The sequence below is a fragment of the Labeo rohita genome, unplaced genomic scaffold (genome assembly GCF_022985175.1).
Source record: "Labeo rohita strain BAU-BD-2019 unplaced genomic scaffold, IGBB_LRoh.1.0 scaffold_684, whole genome shotgun sequence".
NCBI lineage: Eukaryota > Metazoa > Chordata > Actinopteri > Cypriniformes > Cyprinidae > Labeo > Labeo rohita.
This window is the reverse complement of record NW_026129617.1, coordinates 929-21,382: the sequence shown is the minus strand read 5'-3', so window position 1 is coordinate 21,382 and position 20,454 is coordinate 929. Positions and strand designations below refer to the sequence as shown.

General features: G+C 34.9%; 1 protein-coding gene across 2 annotated transcripts; it reads right to left on the bottom strand.

The window, feature by feature from the left end:
* Positions 1 to 1,355: 1,355 nt before the first annotated feature.
* LOC127161608 (uncharacterized) lies at positions 1,356 to 19,419 on the bottom strand. Of its 2 annotated transcripts, none has more exons than XM_051104337.1 (6): positions 19,290 to 19,419; positions 17,965 to 18,288; positions 6,749 to 7,066; positions 4,769 to 5,089; positions 2,862 to 2,963; positions 1,356 to 2,102 (listed from the first exon to the last, which is right to left on the bottom strand). In XM_051104337.1, the coding sequence occupies exons 1-6, from the start codon at positions 19,333 to 19,335 to the stop codon at positions 2,071 to 2,073; spliced, it is 1,143 nt and encodes a 380-aa protein (XP_050960294.1). In that variant the 5' UTR covers positions 19,336 to 19,419; the 3' UTR covers positions 1,356 to 2,070. The 2 variants fall into 2 exon arrangements, with proteins under 2 accessions (XP_050960294.1, XP_050960293.1); XM_051104336.1 differs by having other exon boundaries at positions 2,862 to 2,972; positions 19,290 to 19,418.
* Positions 19,420 to 20,454: the final 1,035 nt, after the last annotated feature.

Genomic DNA, 20,454 nt, shown 5'->3' with positions numbered 1-20,454 from the left:
ACCTTGCTGCCAGTAACTTATTGTAAAAATACAGGAAAATGTTTAACAGTGTAGGCTACATCGGTACAGAAATGTGATCTGATGGGTGGATAAAAATTTTGTGCATTGAAGTTTGTGTCTATTATTGGCTGGTTTCAGTTTGTGTGTGTTTAAAACCTTAGTAATCCATACCCAGATTGCACATGTATGTCTGCAGGATGTCAGTTGAAAGCATCTGCTGTGTAGAAACATCTGACAGACGTCTGTGAGATATATCAGTTTAACATACATTATAAATCATAAACATCTCAAGGACATCTAATTTTCTATTTGACATCTGATAGGAAACATCCTAGACATATTGCAGATGAGCAACCACTCTAAAAAGTATGTCTTACAGATGTAAATGCAGACGGTACAAAGGAAACAGTTTATTGTCCAGCATCAGTGTGTCTGATCTCAGCATCAGTCTCTCTCTACCTCTGGAGGTGGAATATCAGGATAAAAACACCTACAGCTGTGTGATCAACAATCCCATCAGCAACCAGACTCAACATCTGGACATCAACAAACTCTGTCACACATGTTCAGGAATGTCAGTGGTGATAATTGTGATCATTTAGTACTTGCACATTTCCAATTATTGGTTTTAACCCAGAAGTCCACATCCATTGCTGTGATTCTACTGAAGATGTGATCTGATTGGTCGTCTCTGTTTGGTGGGTGTGGCTACTGTGGCTGTTTTGGTTTATGACATCAGATCCACAAGAGGCTAAATGAAGAAAACATAACAGATAAGTCTTGTATTCACGAACATTAATGAACAGCTGCCATTATATAGAAGAATGTATATCAACACTAGTGTTGTCTTCACTGCTCTAAAACAGTATGTAGTTTTTTTCTACTATCATCCCCCATCTTAAAATTCAGCATCAGGTTCATTTTATATTTGTGACAGTTTTTAAAACATCATGGGTTTGGATCTGATCCAGTTATAAACATTAGACAAATGACTGCAAGCATCTCTGTGTTGTTTCAGTGACATTTACAATTATTTGTTGGACAATTTCTTTCACAATATAAATGACCACATCTGTGTTTTATTCTGTATTAGTGTTTCAAATAAAATACAATGCACTTTTACATAAACCCTGCATTTGGGCTTAGATTAGAAGGATTTATATTCACATTTGATCACAATAAAATATTTTATCTGTTCATTAAAACTCATGTGTAAACCTGCTTTTCTGTTTCAGTTAATTGATGTGATCATTTCATCTGACTAAAATAATCAAATAAAGTGTTTTAACTCTGTATAAATCAGTGAAAAGTATCATATAATGAATTCTCTAAATCAATTAACAAACACACAACACAATTAATAACACAACATTTTATTGTCATAATACTGAAAATGTGAACTGAGAATATTGTGATGTGTTTTCTTGTTATGACACTGGTTTCTAAACAAGCAAAAGCTGAAGGAATGAAATGTTTAGACAGTAAGATCATCTGTAACTCCTGTATAAACACACATATCAGATATCGCATTCGCATCTTATTGAGCGACAGACAGATTAAAAATATATATAATGGTGTCTATGGGTACTATTTGTACCATACAAAATATTTAAGCATGAACACTTCAATAAAGCACAAATATGTGTGATGTAACAGTGCAAGAGCATCAAATAAACAAAAACAAGAATAAAAGCATATATACATTCATTAGCTTGAGATCATTCCTGCAAAATTTTGCAGCCATTTCACAGTGTAACATCCTGCATCACAATGAATCAGCCAAACTGGCTCTTAGTAAAAAACAACATAATATCATCAGTGCAATATCAGTATCAGCACAAACAGCAAACCGTTACATAAACCAAAGCATGTTTCTCTATTCATGTCAAAGCAATTTAAAGTCTTCACTCATTAGTTTCATATCACAAAACAAAATGGTCAAAAAATCACAAAATGGGTTGACTTCACGTGTATATTTTTATAGCGATTACAAACTGCTGTTATTCTCTGAAGGATCACTGGCCAAATTATTCTCTTCATTAGCAGGATCATTTGAGTCCTGTGTCCCATTCAAAGCATGGATTGTATATTCTCTTCAACACCTGTGAGGAAACAGGAAAAAAAAAAATCACTTAAGTTCAAAAGAGAAAAACAAACTCATCATATAACGCAAATGCAACATTGTAATAATTTTTACAATAATTTAATAAATGAATTAATGAAGCCACAGTAACAAACATTAAATGCTGAGGGTTATGAACACAGAGTAAGAGCTCCTGCTTTAACTTTAACTGTTTGAAAAATGAAGATTTTTGTTAATTGCTAAATTTACCATCTTACTTGACTAATAATCTGTGTTGTGCAGAACACTACAGTGCCACTTAAAAAGAAAATGTTGGATCACTTATTAATAGCGTTTCAAGCAGTGAAGAAAAAAATAATAAATGACCAAATATATAATAAATATGTAAGGCTAAAAATTCAAAAATAATAATTGAATGAAATATCTGTTGTTAAACCTAGTAAATGTCTTTATTTTAAATTGCAGTATCATATACAACATCCTATATACACATCTGTTCTCAAATAAGTTAATATCTGAATGATGGCCAGTGTGTCAGTAATTTGTATGTCTTCTTTTGGTGAAAAAAGTCAATCAAAAAAATCACAATATTTGTATTAATTATGTTAATGTTGGTATGATATTTAAATAAACAACATTAATGAATTCATATCTCAGTAATGAAGGCACATCACACTCCTACAAACACAAACATGCTGAAAGTGCTGCTGAGATCAAACATTATTATCTTAAGTTTTTTATATTTTATATTATATGAACTGTGTTGTATGATACTTACCCCTAATGTTTTTTTGTTTAGATTTCTTGAACCAGTAGACAGCTCCAGCCAACAGAACACCAACACCAACACCAACACCAATCCCTGTAGCCAGACCTGAACCTGAAACAGCTAAAGACAGACAGTCATTAGTGTGAACGTGTGTCTAATCTATAACAAACTTACAGATACTTAAGTACTTATATATGTAACAAACAGTATATATATATGCCAATATTTTCTGTTAAATAAGTAAATTAGCCAACTTTGTTTAAATGAAGGACTGCGGAAATGAGTACACCCTAGATTTAATTCATCAAATGTAATTCTAGTGCTTAACGTCCTCCAGAACTTTAAGTACACTTTACTTTTTTAAATAAGTAATGCAAGTTACTTATTTTTCTTGTACTTGTTTTCCAATTACTGACTGAGACCTCTCTTGACTTCAGTTTTCTCTCTTGACTTTTTTTCTCAAATAACAGTGCTATTGTTATTTTTTTCTATTAAAAAGTAACTAAGTAACACAATTAGTTACATTTTTAGGCAGTAATGTAATATTGTAATGCATTACTTTTAGAAGTAACTTTACCCAAAACTGGTCATTGCTGTGAATGTGTGTCTGATCTATAACAAACAATAATATATGATGACAGGCCCAAGCCCTGTATTCTTTAAAATATCTTCTTTCGTGTTCAACAAAAGACAAAAACTAATGCAGGTTTTAAAAACTTAAAGGTCAGTAAATGATGACAGAATTTTCATTTGTGTCAATGTGTCTGATGCATAAAAAAAAAAAAAAAAAAAAAACTGTATTAACTCCAGTAAGGTTTGGCACTTGATAAACTAAAATCGTGCTTTACGGCTCTGTGTATTACTTGCCGCTCCAGCTGAACGCACGTGATGGAGCTTTACTACTAATCAAAGTATCGGCTTCATTGACTAAACATGCCTCACGACATCGTGTGATTAATCGTTGCAGCCCTAGCCAACAAAGAACTACAGAGATCGTAAATTGTATTTCACAATTAGCCTCATGCAAGGAATTCAGTCATAGAAGTTTGTATTTAGAAAACTTATTCAGCCTCGCCAAAGATGCATTAAGTTATTTAAGTGCCACTAGCATCATCAAAAAGAACTGCAAAAATAATGACTGTATTCAGTCAGATTTCCTGAACATTATCCCTGTCTTTCACTAATCAGAGGTGTCCAAAATCACATAGTGCACTGTATTTTGGCTGTGTTTATAAGACACATTTGCTATAGCAAGAAAAGACCAGAAAAAATGAAACCAGATGATCTTGATTACTTATTGTCCATGTTGTGATCATCATCATGTGATGTCCTGCTCTCATCCAGAGTCTAATCTTTCATAGGAAATGTGATGTGTTATTAATTTCACATATCTGGTTACAGTAACTCTGTGATGCTACAGTTTGAGAGTTTAGCTCCAATCCTAAATAACACACGTGAACTAGCTAATCAAGGCCATCAGACTCATTAGTCATTAAACCAATGAGACCACGTCTCTGCACACAATAGGCTCATTTGAGACACGTGTAGCCTCGCCTGAAATTTAGACGAGAGTCGATGGCTGTATTGAGGGGAGGAGTGAAATAAGCCCAGTCAGGACGGACAGTTCTGACCTCTTGAATTAGGACAGACATAATTATCAACCATTTAAAGACACTAGCATAGTATAAAACTCATCCATGACTCCCAGCATGCACTGCGGTATGAATTATGCAGCTGAACTGTCTTAGTATTTTCTTTATTAACTAACAAATTACAAGAATTTAAAATACAAAAGTTATGTTTAACTATTCAAATTAAGCTGTTGTGAACACTTGTGTTCGTTTAACTGTAAAATTGTTGTTAGAGCTCTGATCTAAATAAGATCACTTTTATATTGACAGATTTGATCTACTCACCAGTAACAGTAACAGTGAATCTCCTGTTTATGTTGCGTCTGTTGCTGCTGCTGATCCTCAGGTCATAAAGTCCAGAGTCTGTGGTTCTGGTGTTTGTGATGGTCAGAGATCCAGTCTGATGATCCAGCTTCAGTCTGTCTCTGAATCTTCCATCAGGACCATCATATGTGTGGAATGGTTGGGCAGCTTTGTCAATTTTAGCTATGACAGTGTTTCCAAACATCCACTGTATCAGATCATTGCTCTGTATTTCAGTATCAGTGTGTAGAGTAACAGAATCTCCCTCCTCCACTGACACTGTCTTCACTGCATCTGTTACAACTACAAACACATGAAGAACAGTGAGGAACAGCTACTCACATGAATTAAATACATACAAAAAGATTTTTCACACTTCTCACTTAAAGTCTATTAAAGCTCATTTAACTCTCAGTTGTTTAATGTATACACTCTGCAACAACACTTTACTGGTCATAAAAGCATATTTCAAGTCTAGCAGGACATTTCCATCAAAGGAATGAGAAAGAGAAGAAGAGAAATGTAATTTAAATAATTAAAACAGTAAACTATTCCTGAAAATTAATACTACAATTATAACACTGTACTGCTAGTACATAAAAAAAAAAAAAATAACATATGTGCTTGTTACTCAGTGATTGTTGATGCAATTGCTCACTGTGACTCTCTGATTGGTGAAATTTATTGTACAGAAGACTCAGAGACTCATTACTGTCTGTGTGGAAGTTCACTCTTAAAAATGAAGGTGCTTTAAAAGATTCTTCACAGTGATGCCACAGAAGATGCCATGAATTAGATGTACACTTCAGACACCCCCCCATCCCCGCTCCCATCACATAAATTAGTAATCATCCTAAATTAGGTATTATTCAAAAGTTCAAAAACTCAAAATTAATTCCGTGAAAACTATTTTCAAATCAGACATTACTTTAAATCATTAAACAGTACTTTAAATAGTTTAGCAAGCTCCTCGCCCTTGTGGGTGATGTCAAATGTTGTATTACAAAACTTCACTATTTTACTATACTATTTTATAATATACATTTTTTTCTTGACAAAACAAATCTGATCATGACGAAACAAGAAAAAATGCTAAATAAATTTACAAAAATTAAAGCTTGGGCTCCTAAACATTAGATCACTCGCACCCAAAGCAGTTATTGTAAATGAAATGATCACAAATAATAGTTTTGATGTACTCTGCTTAACTGAAACCTGGCTAAAACCAAATGATTATATTGGTCTAAAATTACTGTTATAAGCATGAGCCCCATCAGATTAGTCAGGGTGGTGGTGTTACAACAATATATAGTGATATTCTCATCATGCATGCTGCGTATTACTGATATTAACTATATGGCTCCGTGTTATTGTCTTGGCAGAACTATTGTTCCAGCCACCAAAGATAGATTCACAAATAACCTGCCTGATTTATCTCAACTGCTCTGTGCCCCTAATTACACACAAACTAGACAAAATGACTAGCAACAAGGGCACTATCTTCTCTAATACATTACATGCTGTTGCCCCCATCAAACTGAAAAAGTTTAGAGAAAAACATACAAGTACACAGTACAACAGCAATACCCATTCTCTTAAGAGAGAAACTTGCAATCCTGAGACCAAATGGAAAAAAAACAACAACTTGGAAGTTTTTTAAATTGGATTTATGACGACGATGACCGTTAAAATGCGTCATCACAGTCTTGTGAAAAGGGTCCAGGGTGACAATCAGAATGATTTGTGCCACAATGCACTGCGGTATGAATTATGCAGCTGAACTGTCTTAGTATTTTCTTTATTAACTAACAAATTACAACAGTTTAAAATACAAATGTTATGTCTAACTATTCAAATTAAGTGTAGAGTTGTGAACATGTGTATTAATTTAACTGTAAAATTGTTGTTAGAGCTCTGATCTAAATAAGATCACTTTTATATTGACAGATTTGATCTACTCACCAGTGACAGTAACAGTGACTCTCCTGTTTATGGAGCGTCTGCTGCTGCTGATCTTCAGTTCATAAAGTCCAGAGTCTGTAGTTTTGGTGTTTGTGATGGTCAGAGATCCAGTCTGATTATTCAGCTTCAGTCTGTCTCTGAATCTTCCATCAGGATAATCAGATATGGAGAATCGTTGGGCAGCTTTGTCAATTTTAGCTATGACAGTGTTTCCAAACATCCACAATATCAGATCATCGTTCTGTATTTCAGTATGAGTGTGTAGAGTAACAGAATCTCCCTCCTTCGCTGACAGTTTCTTCACTGCGTTTGTTACAACTACAAACACATGAAACACAAACATACTCAGACGTGAATTAAATACATACAAACATATTTTTCACACTTCTCACTTAAATTCTTTTAGTCTGCTAAAGCTCATTTAACTCTCAGTTGTTTGATTTATGCACTCTGCAACAACACTTTACTGGTCGTAAAAGCATATTTCAAGTCTAACAGGACATTTCCATCAAATGCTGAAAGCATTCCATCATTCTGAAAGCATAATTCCTGAAAATTAATACCACAATTATAACACTGCACTGCTAGTACATAAAAAACATACAAACAAAATACATATATGTGCTTGTTACTTGCACATATTGGTAATTGTTGATGCAATTGCCCACTGTGACTCTCTGTTTGGTGAAATTTATTGTACAGAAGCCTCAGACTCAGACTCTCACTAATGAACTGAAAGTTCACTCTTAAAAATAAAGGTGCTTTAAAAGATTCTTCACAGTGATACCAGAGAAGATGCCATGAATTAGATGTACATTTCAGAAATCTTAGCTTTTTATTAATGTTTTTTCCCCATCACATATTTTAGCAATCATCCTATTATTCGAAAGTTTAAAAACTCAAAATTAATCCTGTGAAAACTATTTTCAAATCAGACATTACTTTAAATCATTAATCAGTACTTTAAATCGTTTAGCAAGCTGCTTACCCTTGTGGGTGATGTCAAATGTTGTATTACAAAATTTACTACACTATTTATATATATACGTATTTATATTTATTAGGGGTGTGCAAAGCAGCCGGTATTTGTATCTGTATTTGTTGAGGGGGAAAAGTATTTGTATTTGTATTTGTATTCCAGTAAAATTCAAAATAGGCGTAAAAATCCAGTTTTTTTGCGTTACACTTCTACACACTTTTTTTGGCTGGTGGAGGACCAAGAGATGGCTCAGCAGCAGCCACACTCTTTTCTATTTGGTTGCCCAAATCCATGTGAGGAGTTTCAACTAAGTTAATGAGTGACGGGAGGCTATGCTAAGGTTAACTGGGGAGTCGCTCTCTAAACGTGGGGTATTAAAATTGCTTTTGAATACGCGCGCGCGTTTTACTTTCGGTTTCGTTTTAACGATGGCGCTAAACTCTCTGCGGTGCTGAGCGGCCATTCTACAATACAAGACATTAATTTAACAAAACAATTTGAAAGTGGTGGGACACAAACGGGATTTTGAAAAGTGTGTCCCCAGTGGAAATTACGCCCCTGCGTGAGTGGAGTTATCATTTTATGTGAATGTATGCCAGAATGTGCGCTGTTGCACAAAATATAGTATATTTCTTCAAAAGCAGATTGTGGAGACATTTTAATTCTCCACAATCAAAAATCGTCATATCACACACCCCTAATTGCAATGTAGTTTGTGCAAATCTGGAACAGAGGTTGGTTAAGAGAGAAAAGAAACGGCCGGTTCCGAGTTTCAGCGGCGCGGAGCGCAGTGTCAGTGACAGGGAGTGATTGACGGCTAATATCTAAAATCTGCATTAAAGTTAAGAATGTAAAGATCAACTTTAGTTAGTTATGTAATGTTGGAGAGAACGGCGCAACGGTCACTGTATCAGCTCACAGCAGTCTGGGCAGTATTAGGCTAGCGAAAGTTTTGTAAAGAAATAAAAACAAGTCGCACCACAACGATTTCTCGCACTCGCACAAATGCTTCCGAATATATTTTGAGGTCGCGCAGATTAAATTTTGGGAGCATATGCGACCAAAACGGTCGCAATTTCGAGCCCTGCCCCCAACCCCTCCGACTCCTGAATGTCACTCACTCACTCGCTCATGCGGGCCTGCACTGCGGTCTCATGAGGAAACGCAGCTTTTTGATATAAAGTTTTTCTTGTTCCCGAATACAAATATTTTTTTAAGTATTTTTTCGAAATAAGTATTTGTAAAAAGCACGCTATTTGTGCCTTTCCGAATACCATATTCGGGTTCGGCTCCACCCCTAATATTTATATATATACGTATGTGTGACCACCCTGAATAATTTGGGTCAGAAAAGTATTAAATTATTTATATATATTATTTTGTATCTGTTTATGTCTATTTCTGTTTACCTGTGTATATAGGTTAATTTAAACTAGATGAGTAAAGTTTGAGAACAAACTTTAAGTTGGCTTGAGAAAGCCTAGCCTGAAAGTTTGAAGCAGTTGTAATAGTATGGAAGCAGCTAGCATGAATTAACACATTGCTTACATGATTTAACATGTTGTTAACATGTTTTAGCATGATTAGGCAAGGCAAGGCAATTTTATTTATATAGCACATTTCATACACAAAGGTAATTCAAAGCGCTTTACATAAAAGGAAATAGAATAATCAAAAAAGCAATAATAAAAACAATAATCACAAAAAAGGAAATAAAACGGTCCGTGTAACGGTTTGCAGTTCTTTGTTCAATTTGCACCATCAAAATTAACCAGATAAAAATTGGCTTCAAACTTTCATTTTCCGTTTTTTTCAAATACCTCACAAACGAATAATTGTCTCTCTGTTTAATTTTCTAGTCTACAAGTTTAGGTTGTGGCATCCGAATAAGATTTTTGAACAAACATAAAACATGACTCGTTATTCTGATTCGCGGTTGGTCCATACCATTACCGCCGGGGGAGGGGATGGGGGATTCGTTTACAGTCTGCAGCGGACCCAGAGCGCTGCCGCTTTATGCATAAGAAGGGTGCGATTTGCCAGTCTATGCATCCCTGCCTCTGCTGAATTATTTTTATCCCTGGTGGGGATAAAACATCCTGCGAACCTGCTTCTAAGTCCCGATCTAAAACAAATGATTCGCAATACGGGCTTTAAAGTCCCGTTTGAATCAAATGATTCGCGATACGCGCTTTAAAGTCCCGTTTGAATCAAATGATTCGCGATACGCGCTTTAAAGTCCCGTTTGAATCAAATGATTCGCGATACAGGCTTTAAAGTCCCGTTTGAATCAAATAATTCGCGATACGCGCTTTAAAGTCTCGTTTTGAATCAAATGATTCGCGATACGCGCTTTAAAGTCCCGTTTGAATCAAATGATTCGCGATACGCGCTTTAAAGTCCCGTTTGAATCAAATGATTCGCGATACGCGCTTTAAAGTCCCGTTTGAATCAAATGATTCGCGATACAGGCTTTAAAGTCCCGTTTGAATCAAATAATTCGCGATACGCGCTTTAAAGTCTCGTTTTGAATCAAATGATTCGCGATACGCGCTTTAAAGTCCCGTTTTGAATCAAATGATTCGCGATACGCGCTTTAAAGTCCCGTTTTGAATCAAATGATTCGCGATACGCGCTTTAAAGTCCCGTTTTGAATCAAATGATTCGCGATACGCGCTTTAAAGTCCCGTTTTGAATCAAATGATTCGCGAGACGCGCTTTAAAGTCCCGTTTTGAATCAAATGATTCGCGAGACGCGCTTTAAAGTCCCGTTTTGAATCAAATGATTCGCGATACAGGCTTTAAAGTCCCGTTTTGAATCAAATGATTCGCAAAACTCTCTCTAAAGTCCCGTTTTGAATCAAATGATTCACGATACTCGCTTTAAAGTCCCGTTTGAATCAAATGTTTCACGATACGCGCTTTAAAGTTCCGTTTGAATAAAATGATTCACGATACTCGCTTTAAAGTCCCGTTCTGAATCAACTGATTCGCGATCCGACTGAAGCGCTTCGAAACAGTAAATCATTTTACGACGCACGTGGTTTACTGATTCGGAGTTTCAAGCTCCTTTGATATTGTGTTGTTTGCTCGCTTTATCTATACAATTTATTCGTAACCTAAATTAGCTTATAGGTTATACAGAATGATGTTTTACTTATTTATTTATTTTATTCATATATTTGTTAAACCAAAAAAATGCATAGAGTTTTTTTTATGTTTAGAGGTATGGTTAAGGTAAGGGGACAGAATATATAGCCATGAAGAAATATTCAAAATTTAAGAAATGCCGTCTAATCCAGACCACAGACTTTCAGAGTTTAGTTACATCCCTACTCCAACACACTGTAGTTTTCAAATAATATTCTGATTCATAGCTGAATCAGGTGTTATTTAAAATTTTTTTTTTGTTTCTGTGCTGCATCCTCACAGCAAGTGCTAAACCCTTTTAGTCCCTCCACCCACCCAATCTCATGCCAAATAGGATACCTTCACAGGCCTTATAAATGACACCTGTGCTCACATTTGTTAAACTTTTTGTTAAACTTTTATTTGTTAAACCATTAGAGGACTGTGATATCTACTTCTTATCCGATATTTTGTGTGTGTAATTACCAATGCAAGTGCCTTATGTTCTATAAATGCACTTCTCATTTTTATGTATGCTCATGTTAGATACATTTTAATTTATATTTGAAGATCTAGCTGACCTTCAGCACTGTCTCTGTTCTTTTCATGTGTGTTTAACTAGGGTTTAAGATAAACACTGCAGGGCTGGGATCCAGAATAAACATAGATTAACAATAGATTAAGAACAGTAGGTGGCGGTGCGCGCTCTTGACAGAAGAAGCTACGCAATCTGCATCATTGCCAACGACTGGGCGTAGACACACTTAATACAAGAAGGCAAAAAGATGGATGAGTTGTATCGCGAATCATTTGATTCAAAACGGGAATTTTGAAGCGCGTATCGCGAATCATTTGATTCAAAACGGGACTTTAAAGCGCGTATCGCGAATCATTTGACTCAAACGGGACTTTTAAGCGCGTATCGCGAATCATTTGATTTAAACGGGACTTTAAAGCGTGTATCGCGAATCATTTGATTCAAAACGGGAATTTTGAAGCGCGTATCGCGAATCATTTGATTCAAAACGGGACTTTAAAGCGCGTATCGCGAATCATTTGACTCAAACGGGACTTTTAAGCGCGTATCGCGAATCATTTGATTTAAACGGGACTTTAAAGCGTGTATCGCGAATCATTTGATTCAAAACGGGAATTTTGAAGCGCGTATCGCGAATCATTTGATTCAAACGGGACTTTAAAGCGCGTATCGCGAATCATTTGATTCAAACGGGACTTTAAAGCCCGTATTGCGAATCATTTGTTTTAGATCGGGACTTGGAAGCAGGTTCGCAGGATGTTTTATCCCCACCAGGGATAAAAATAATTCAGCAGAGGCAGGGATGCATAGACTGGCAAATCGCACCCTTCTTATGCATAAAGCGGCAGCGCTCTGGGTCCGCTGCAGACTGTAAACGAATCCCCCATCCCCTCCCCCGGCGGTAATGGTATGGACCAACCGCGAGCGCAAAACACAAAAAAATGGAAAATCAGAATAACGAGTCATGTTTTATGTTTGTTCAAAAATCTTATTCGGATGCCACAACCTAAACTTGTAGACTAGAAAATTAAACAGAGAGACAATTATTCGTTTGTGAGGTATTTGAAAAAAACGGAAAATGAAAGTTTGAAGCCAATTTTTATCTGGTTAATTTTGATGGTGCAAATTGAACAAAGAACTGCAAACCGTTACACGGACCTGTAAAAACTGATTGATTTAATAATTTAAAAAAAGATTTAAAAATTGATTTAAAATAAATTTAAGACAGAAAATGATTATACTTAAACACACAATGTCCGATCTGCCCCAAATTTCACGTTTGATAAGAGTACTGGCCTGAAAATGTCTTATGGCTAATAGTCAGCTTCAATCATAGTGCCAACTGCTGGCAAAAGGATGTAACTTGTTCTACATTTAACATGTTTACATGTTTTACATTTACATTAATGACTGACACCTTCTTCCTGTATTTACTATACTGAAAGCATACTGCCCACCGTTCTCTGTTTCCCTAAAGCTACCGGTCGGCGGTGAGCCCATGTGCGAGGGCCCTTTCATTGCTGCTTGCAGCTTTAATTATTTTTACTGTTACTCAACTTTTCAGTTGTTACTATTACAGTTTTTTTCAACTGCTTACACACAATTTTAAAACTTTGCCTCTCTTTTTCAAAACTTTACACACAAATTCAAGAATTGCACGCACAAAATGCAAAATGCCTCACATCTCTTGCAAAATGAAGCATTGCATTCAAAATATCATTAAAACATTTCAAAAGCAAACATTTGTCTTACATTGCAAACACCTTTGCCATAATATTATATTTTTGGATATATCATATACACACAGTTATTCAAAACTGACAGTTGCTGTATTGAAATGCAGAAGGATGCACTTCTTATGTATCTAAGACATGTAAATAGTTATGTACCTTCAATAGTACAATACTAAATGGGGGGAAAAATGCCTTCTTAAGTATCAATAAATGTTTTCACCATTTGCAAGTTATGTATGAGTTCCTCAATTCTTCTTAGTGTGAAAAGATGGATCTCAAAATCATAGTGAATTTTGGAAAGTGTTCAGATATGTAGAAGATGCTGGAAAAACCAAATTATGTGCAGGAGCTGAAGGATTTTTCTAAAGAACAGCAGGCAGACAAACAAGGAACTCATGAACAATTATCACAAAAGATAAAAACATGGATCATCCAGGAAATTACACACAGTGTTAAGATTCAAGGGTATGTCAACTTTTGAACGGGGTCATTTATATAAATGTAGTTATTATTTTGTCTTGACTATTATGCTAAATCGTTTATTCAGGACAGTACTAAAAATCCCTCTTATTTTGTTAAAATGAACATTTAGCATATTCTGAAAGGGGTAAAATTATGAGCACAACTATACATGACATTTTAGCAAAGTGCATGGAAAAGTGTTATGATTACATTTGTACTACTTAAAGGGATAGTTCACCAAAAAATGAAAATGTGATGTTTATCTGCTGATCCCCAAAGCATCCAAGATATAGGTGACTTTGTTTTTTCAGTAGAACACAAATTGCAGAAGTGATCTGTTGCACCTATACTGTGTTTACACAGTGCAGAGAGATTGTGGGTACGATCACTTCCACGTATGCGTCTACTATGCCAGAGCACAATGACGCATCACGCCAGCTCAGAACAGTTGGACATTGTGGTGGATCAGAGGTAAAAAATTATTTAAATACTGTTCAGTTTCTTGCACAAATTCATGTCTTAAGGCCTCAATGTATGATCACAAGCCTCAGGGTTTCATTTGGTTTTGTCTGTGTATGTTTTTTGACTCTCAAAGCCATGGATCCCATTGACTGCCATTATGAATGACAGACTGCAAGATTTGAGTTAAAAATCTTAGTTTTTGTTCTACTGAAGAAACAAAGTCACCTACATCTTGGATGCCCTGGGGGTAAGCAGATAAACATTAAATTTTCATTTTTTGGTGAACTATCCCTTTAAACTTTCAACCCAGCACCCGTTCAGATTTGTGATCAGCTGTTAAAAGTATCTAATTCCTTACTTTGGCCTAGACAAATTTAACATGACTGTAATAATCATAATTTACTTACTCACCCCTATGTCATCCAAGATGTTCATGTCTTTCTTTCTTCAATCAAAAAGAAATTAATGTTTTTGAGGAAAACATTCCAGGATTTTTCTTCATACAGTGGACTTCAATGGTGGTCAGCAGATTGAAGGTTAAATATTCAGTTTCAATGCAGCTTCAAAGGGCTCTACATGATCCCAGCTGGGGAATAAGTGTTTTATCTAGCGAAACAACCAGTCATTTTTCAAAAAAAGAAGGGAAAAAAAAAAATCATATACATGTACTTCATAAACTCATCTTGCTCATCTGCGACCTCATGCATTATGTAATCATGTTGGTAGTGCCATGTGCAGTTCGTTCTTCATTGGTGCACTTTGGTTCAAAAAGGTACAGTAGGGCAAAAACTAACCAACTTCACAATCATCCGACATTGTTTGAATTTCTTTGCACATTCACTTTGTAAACACTGGGTTGGAACTATGTAATCATTTTACATAGTTCATGTGTGCGTGATTACATAATACGTTAGGCTAGTGCAAGACAAGGTGTGGTTAAAAAAAGTATATACATTTATTTTTTTTTTTAGAAAAAGAAAATACATTTTTAGAAAACATAAATTTTTAGAAAATACATTTTTATTTATTTATTTTATTATTATTATTATTATTTTTTTTAATTCAATAAATAAGACCCTTATTCCTTGGCTGGGACTGTGTAGAGACCGTTTTCCTCAGAAACCTTAATTTCTTTTTGACTGATGAAAGAAACACATGAACCTCTTGGGGTGAATAAATTATCAGGATTTTTTTTTTATTAATTAATTTATTTATTTTGAAAGTGAACTAATCTTTTAACAGTAAAATATCTATTAGTTCTTAAAATCTTTAAATTCTTCAATGTTCGAATGACTAGCATATACTTACCTTTCTGCTGAACTAACAGTATTTAATTGAACAGAATTTATTCATAAAAATGGGTTTTAAAAAGATTTACTTGATATTGGTTAGCTGGTTATCAAATTCTGTTTCTCTCTCTCATTTATTCAGGAGAAGCTCTGACGAACCAGAGCTTGGAGATGTTCTGGGGTTTACCAGATATCTTTAACCAGCATGCTATTGTTACGGCTTCAAGTGTGGGTGCTTTTGCTTAAACCCCTGTAGAACCAAGCCTGGGCTAAACGCTCCAAACTGCAACACAGCTGACATCAGGGATTCTCATCTGCTGAATGAGTGACACTTGTCTGCACAATTTCTTGTTACTGTTTTTTTTTTGCAGTGAGCCTTATCACTAAGAGCAGTTACTGAATGTAAACCTGTAAAAATAAATAATTTTGTAAAATGTGTACATGTTGTAATTTTACTGTTTTAACTGTTGCTGCTGTCTTCTCCTTTTCAGTTTGAAGCCAGATCTCCTTGTACACATTGCCTTTACAGGTTTGCCTTGATATAACACATTTACTTGACTGTTGTTAGTGATGAGGCTGGGCAAAGTAGGGCCAAAAAACTTTTGTTTAAAAAGCTAAAAATAATTATATTTCATTTATCCAGATGCACCAAAGTACACTTGGATTTGATGCTTGTTAATGAAATGCATTTACATTTTGAGGTTGTAAAAGGTGTATGGTACTGTAGAATTTTTTTAACTCTACAGTGCATGTAGAAATTAATTTTCCACAATAAACAATATATTTTACATTTTATTTTTTACTGTGTTGAATAAAAGAGGTTAAGACAAATCTGTGCACTGTAGACCCAAACGTTCAAAATACTATTCACTATTTAAAGATTGTCATTTTACCAAATAATTAATCTGAATTTTTTAGTTTTCCCAATAATAAAGCAATATTGTATTAAATATTAAAATACTGGTTTGTCAATTTCCAAACAAACAAAAGAGGTCAGACAATAAAATTATTTTATTTGCATGTTCCCATTTAAAATGAAATGCTTTGTAAATGCTGTTGACAAACTATAAGTTACAAAAGGTATGATTATGAACCACTGAGGTACTAATATGTACACTTAAGATACTTATATGCAGTGTTGGGAAAAGCTGCTTTTAAAAGTAATGCATATTGTGTTACTCTATATAAAGTAAACCTATATATATGTATATATACATACATACATACTTACATACATACATAATAGAAAGTAATGCATCAAGTTTCTCTTGCATTAGTTTTGTCACCTGCTTGCTTGTCAGCTTGCTTAATTGTTTTTTTAACAACAACAAGAGTTTTTATTATTTTATTTTATTTTAGTGGCAACTGCAAAGGCCCTTTCACACTAAAGTGAAATTAAAAAGCCTCAGACTGAAGGAAATGCCTCTGGACCTCACTTCCAATTTTTGGAACTGGACAGCTGCCAGTCAATACACTTCCATTACGTATTTGGAAAAAGTAACTCAGTTATTTTATTGTAAATTTCAAAGTTACTTCTCTACTTAGAAAAGTAATCTAATTGTGTAACTTGTGTTACTTTTTTATGCGTTTTTCACGTATGTGTACAGTTGGACATGCAGCCTTTCAAAGTACACTCCATTTGAGGTGTACGTGAATGCAGAGGTCGACACATGCTCTAGAAAGCTTCATTTTGTCCAGTGTCTGCACCATTTTTCATCAGAAATTATGACAGATAAAAATGTCTTTGTACTCTCATAAACTAAAATTGCTGCAATCTCATAAACCTTTTAAACCATAAACATTTTGTTGTTGTTGTTGTTGTTGTTATGTCTCTTTAGCTTTGTTTTCTTCTGTAAAACACATGTATTATTCTGATGACGAAATTTACACTGTATGCATACGCTTGCGTACATGTGGGAAAAAAAAAGAAAAAAAAAGTGAAGTATACTTTGGGCTTAATGCACAACTCCCAACACTGCTAATATGTACCCCTTTAGGTACCTTTATGCATCTTTCAGGGCTATGCATCTTTCAGTGGCCCTAGTCCTGCAGAGTTTAGCTCCAAACCTAATTAAACGCTCCTGCCTGTTAAAAACATTTGCTGCATCCCGATGTGCCTACTACATCCTTAAAGTATGTGCTCTTTTGATGAACAAAAAGTACATATTTTTGAGTGTGTAGTACAATAGTAGGAAAGCTTTAAGACACCACATACAATTGCATCTTTGACAGACTGCTTTGTCATTACACGCACCCTGTCACTGTGAACTGGCCTATCAATCATCTTGTAACAGTTAACATCCTTCGCATTTTATTTAATTTAACTTCCTACCATATGGGAAATAAAAGAGTTCTGATCTGCCAGTCGGTGGGTGTAAAGTACTTTGCCCACTCAGATGTATGCATGATGATCCATTTAAAAATTAATGGCCAAAAGGATGTTTATAAAAGTTCACATTGTTGTTGCAGATGAAATATAACACAAATAACACACAGACACAGACACAGACACACACACACACATACACACACACACACACACACACACACACACACACATATATATATATATATATATATATATATACACACACACACGTTTACATATTAAAAAACAGACATACCTTTAACAATGAATGTCATGTCTGAGGACCCGCTGCTGCTTTTGATTATTAGTGTATACTGTCCAGAGTTTGTGGTTTTGATGTTTGTGATCTTTAGATCTCCAGTCTGATTGTTCAGTTGCAGTCTGTTTAAAAATGCCTCATCAGAACTAATCCACACTGAGATCTCACTGGACTCGCTGGAGATTTTAGCTATACGATTTCCATCAAACCTCCACTCAATTACATCATCGCTCTGTATTGCAATTAGACCGGAGTTTAGAGTGACTGAATCTCCCTCCATCACTGACACTGAATTTGGTCCATCAGTATCAGCACACACACCTGAAGAACAAACACAAAGTAAATACACAAACACAAATAGTAGTCAGAGATAAAAATTTAGCAATCATGATCCGTGTAAATCTCTTTGGATTAAAATGTATTATTATTATTATTATTATTATTATAAAACAATATTTCAAAAAAGCCTCAACTAAAACACAACTAAAAGGGTTCCAAACAAGTATAGCTTCTTTATCTGGCTGGCTGCAACGACTGTGTACGTTTGTAAGTTTGTTGAAAAAAACAAACAAACAAAAAAAAAAAAAAACAAGAAAAAGAATTAACTTTTTCTGTGTCTACATGATATTGTAACGGGACTCGATGGAAGTGTGAATAGATCCAAGTCGAGCTAGATCCATTGTGCAGATCGTAGTCAAGACAGGCAAGGTCAATCTACAACAAACAGTGTTATCCAGGGTAAACCAATAGCGTAATCCAGAAAACAGGCAGAACGTCAAAATACCAGTGAACAGTCCAAAGTAACAAACGAACAAGTCAATGAAACTAGACAAAACTATGGCAATGGAAACAAGGCAAAACTGTGACTATGAAACAAAACAAAAACCGTGGCAATAACAAAACAAGGCAATGAAAACAGGGAAAATGCTTGGTAGAGTCCGCACAGGCAAAACAATACTTCGCAAGGTCCTGTTTGGCATGGACCACCTTATATGGCTGCCAAACAGGAAGCAACCATAGAAGCAGCAGAGGAAGTGGTAACAGTCAGTCCATGGGTGAGGGGTCCCTCTGCTGGCGTGACATTACAGATATACTAACATATCAGGCTAAGCAATCGTTGTTGAACAATATTAAACTGCTCTCTACATCTTCTTAAGTGTTATCACATATTTATAGAAACACGGAAGGGAATGATAAATCATGAGTAAGGAAATGCATATTTACAGAGTGCAGAAAAAAAGCTAAAGTGTTGCAGCTATATTTAAAATCATAATAATAATAATAATTATAATAATAATAATAATAAATAAATAAAACCTTACCCATTGCGAGCAAGAGGAAAAGAAAGCGTATAAGTGAGCTCTTCATATTGATCTAAAGTTGCTTTAATGTAGACTATCCGTGGAGGTTTTAACGCCCTGTGAGTGTTTATCAGGGATCCGTTTCTGAGTGTCTTGTGAGTGTTTATCAGAGACCCTGGGCAATGGGCGTGCCATCTTTACAGTTTGCAATATTCAACTTTTCTTCAACTTTTTGTGCCTTGAAGGAGACCTTTAAAAAGAGAGAGAGAGAGAGAGAGAGAGAGAGAGAGAGAGAGAGAGAGAGAGAGAATTTTCAAACACCTTTATTTAACAAAACAAATGCTCACATAAAACAGTTTTCACAAAGGCCCATCATTTTATAAAAAAGATGCAAAATGAAGTTCATTTTCAAATATAGAACATAAAGCTCCTCTATGACACCATATTTTTTCAAAAACATTTAAAGAGTCCATAGCTTTATAAAAACGAAAATCAATTAAAAGCATCGATTTTATCATAGCGGTAAACACCTTTTCAACAGTACATTCAAAATTCTGCTCAATTTTATCCCGCCTACTGATGTAAATGGCCATTTTGGCTGTACCCAAAAATGAAATTTACCAACTGGCATTCACTTTGACGTTTCTGAACATATTTAAAACCCAAAATAAAAGTATGCACAGAAAACTTCTCATTAAAACAATTAAAAAAAATTTAACAAAAAAGAAAAGAAATAAAAAAAAACACCGAACTGAAATTTCTGAACATTAACTGAACTTGTATGTAAAAGACCTGTACACTTGACTGCATCTGCCATCAATTAGACCATTATTGTATAGCAAATCAAAAAACAACAACAAACAAACAAACAACACAATGAATCTTCAAAAATGTCTTATTTATGACTTACACAAACCATCCAGTATGACGTGCTCCATGATGGAAACAGAATGCAGTCTTCTGCAGAAACATCAACCTGTCATAAAAATATACTACAAACAGTAAAATTGTGCAAAATATAATATTTTGTAAGAAATATGTCTACACAATATGTTACAACTGGATATTATTAATAGTAGTAACAGTATATATTGCAAATGTATTTTAGTATTATTATTACTATTTTTATATACTCTTCTCTCTCATATATCAAAAGGCTGTGGAATATGTTTGCACTACACATTCT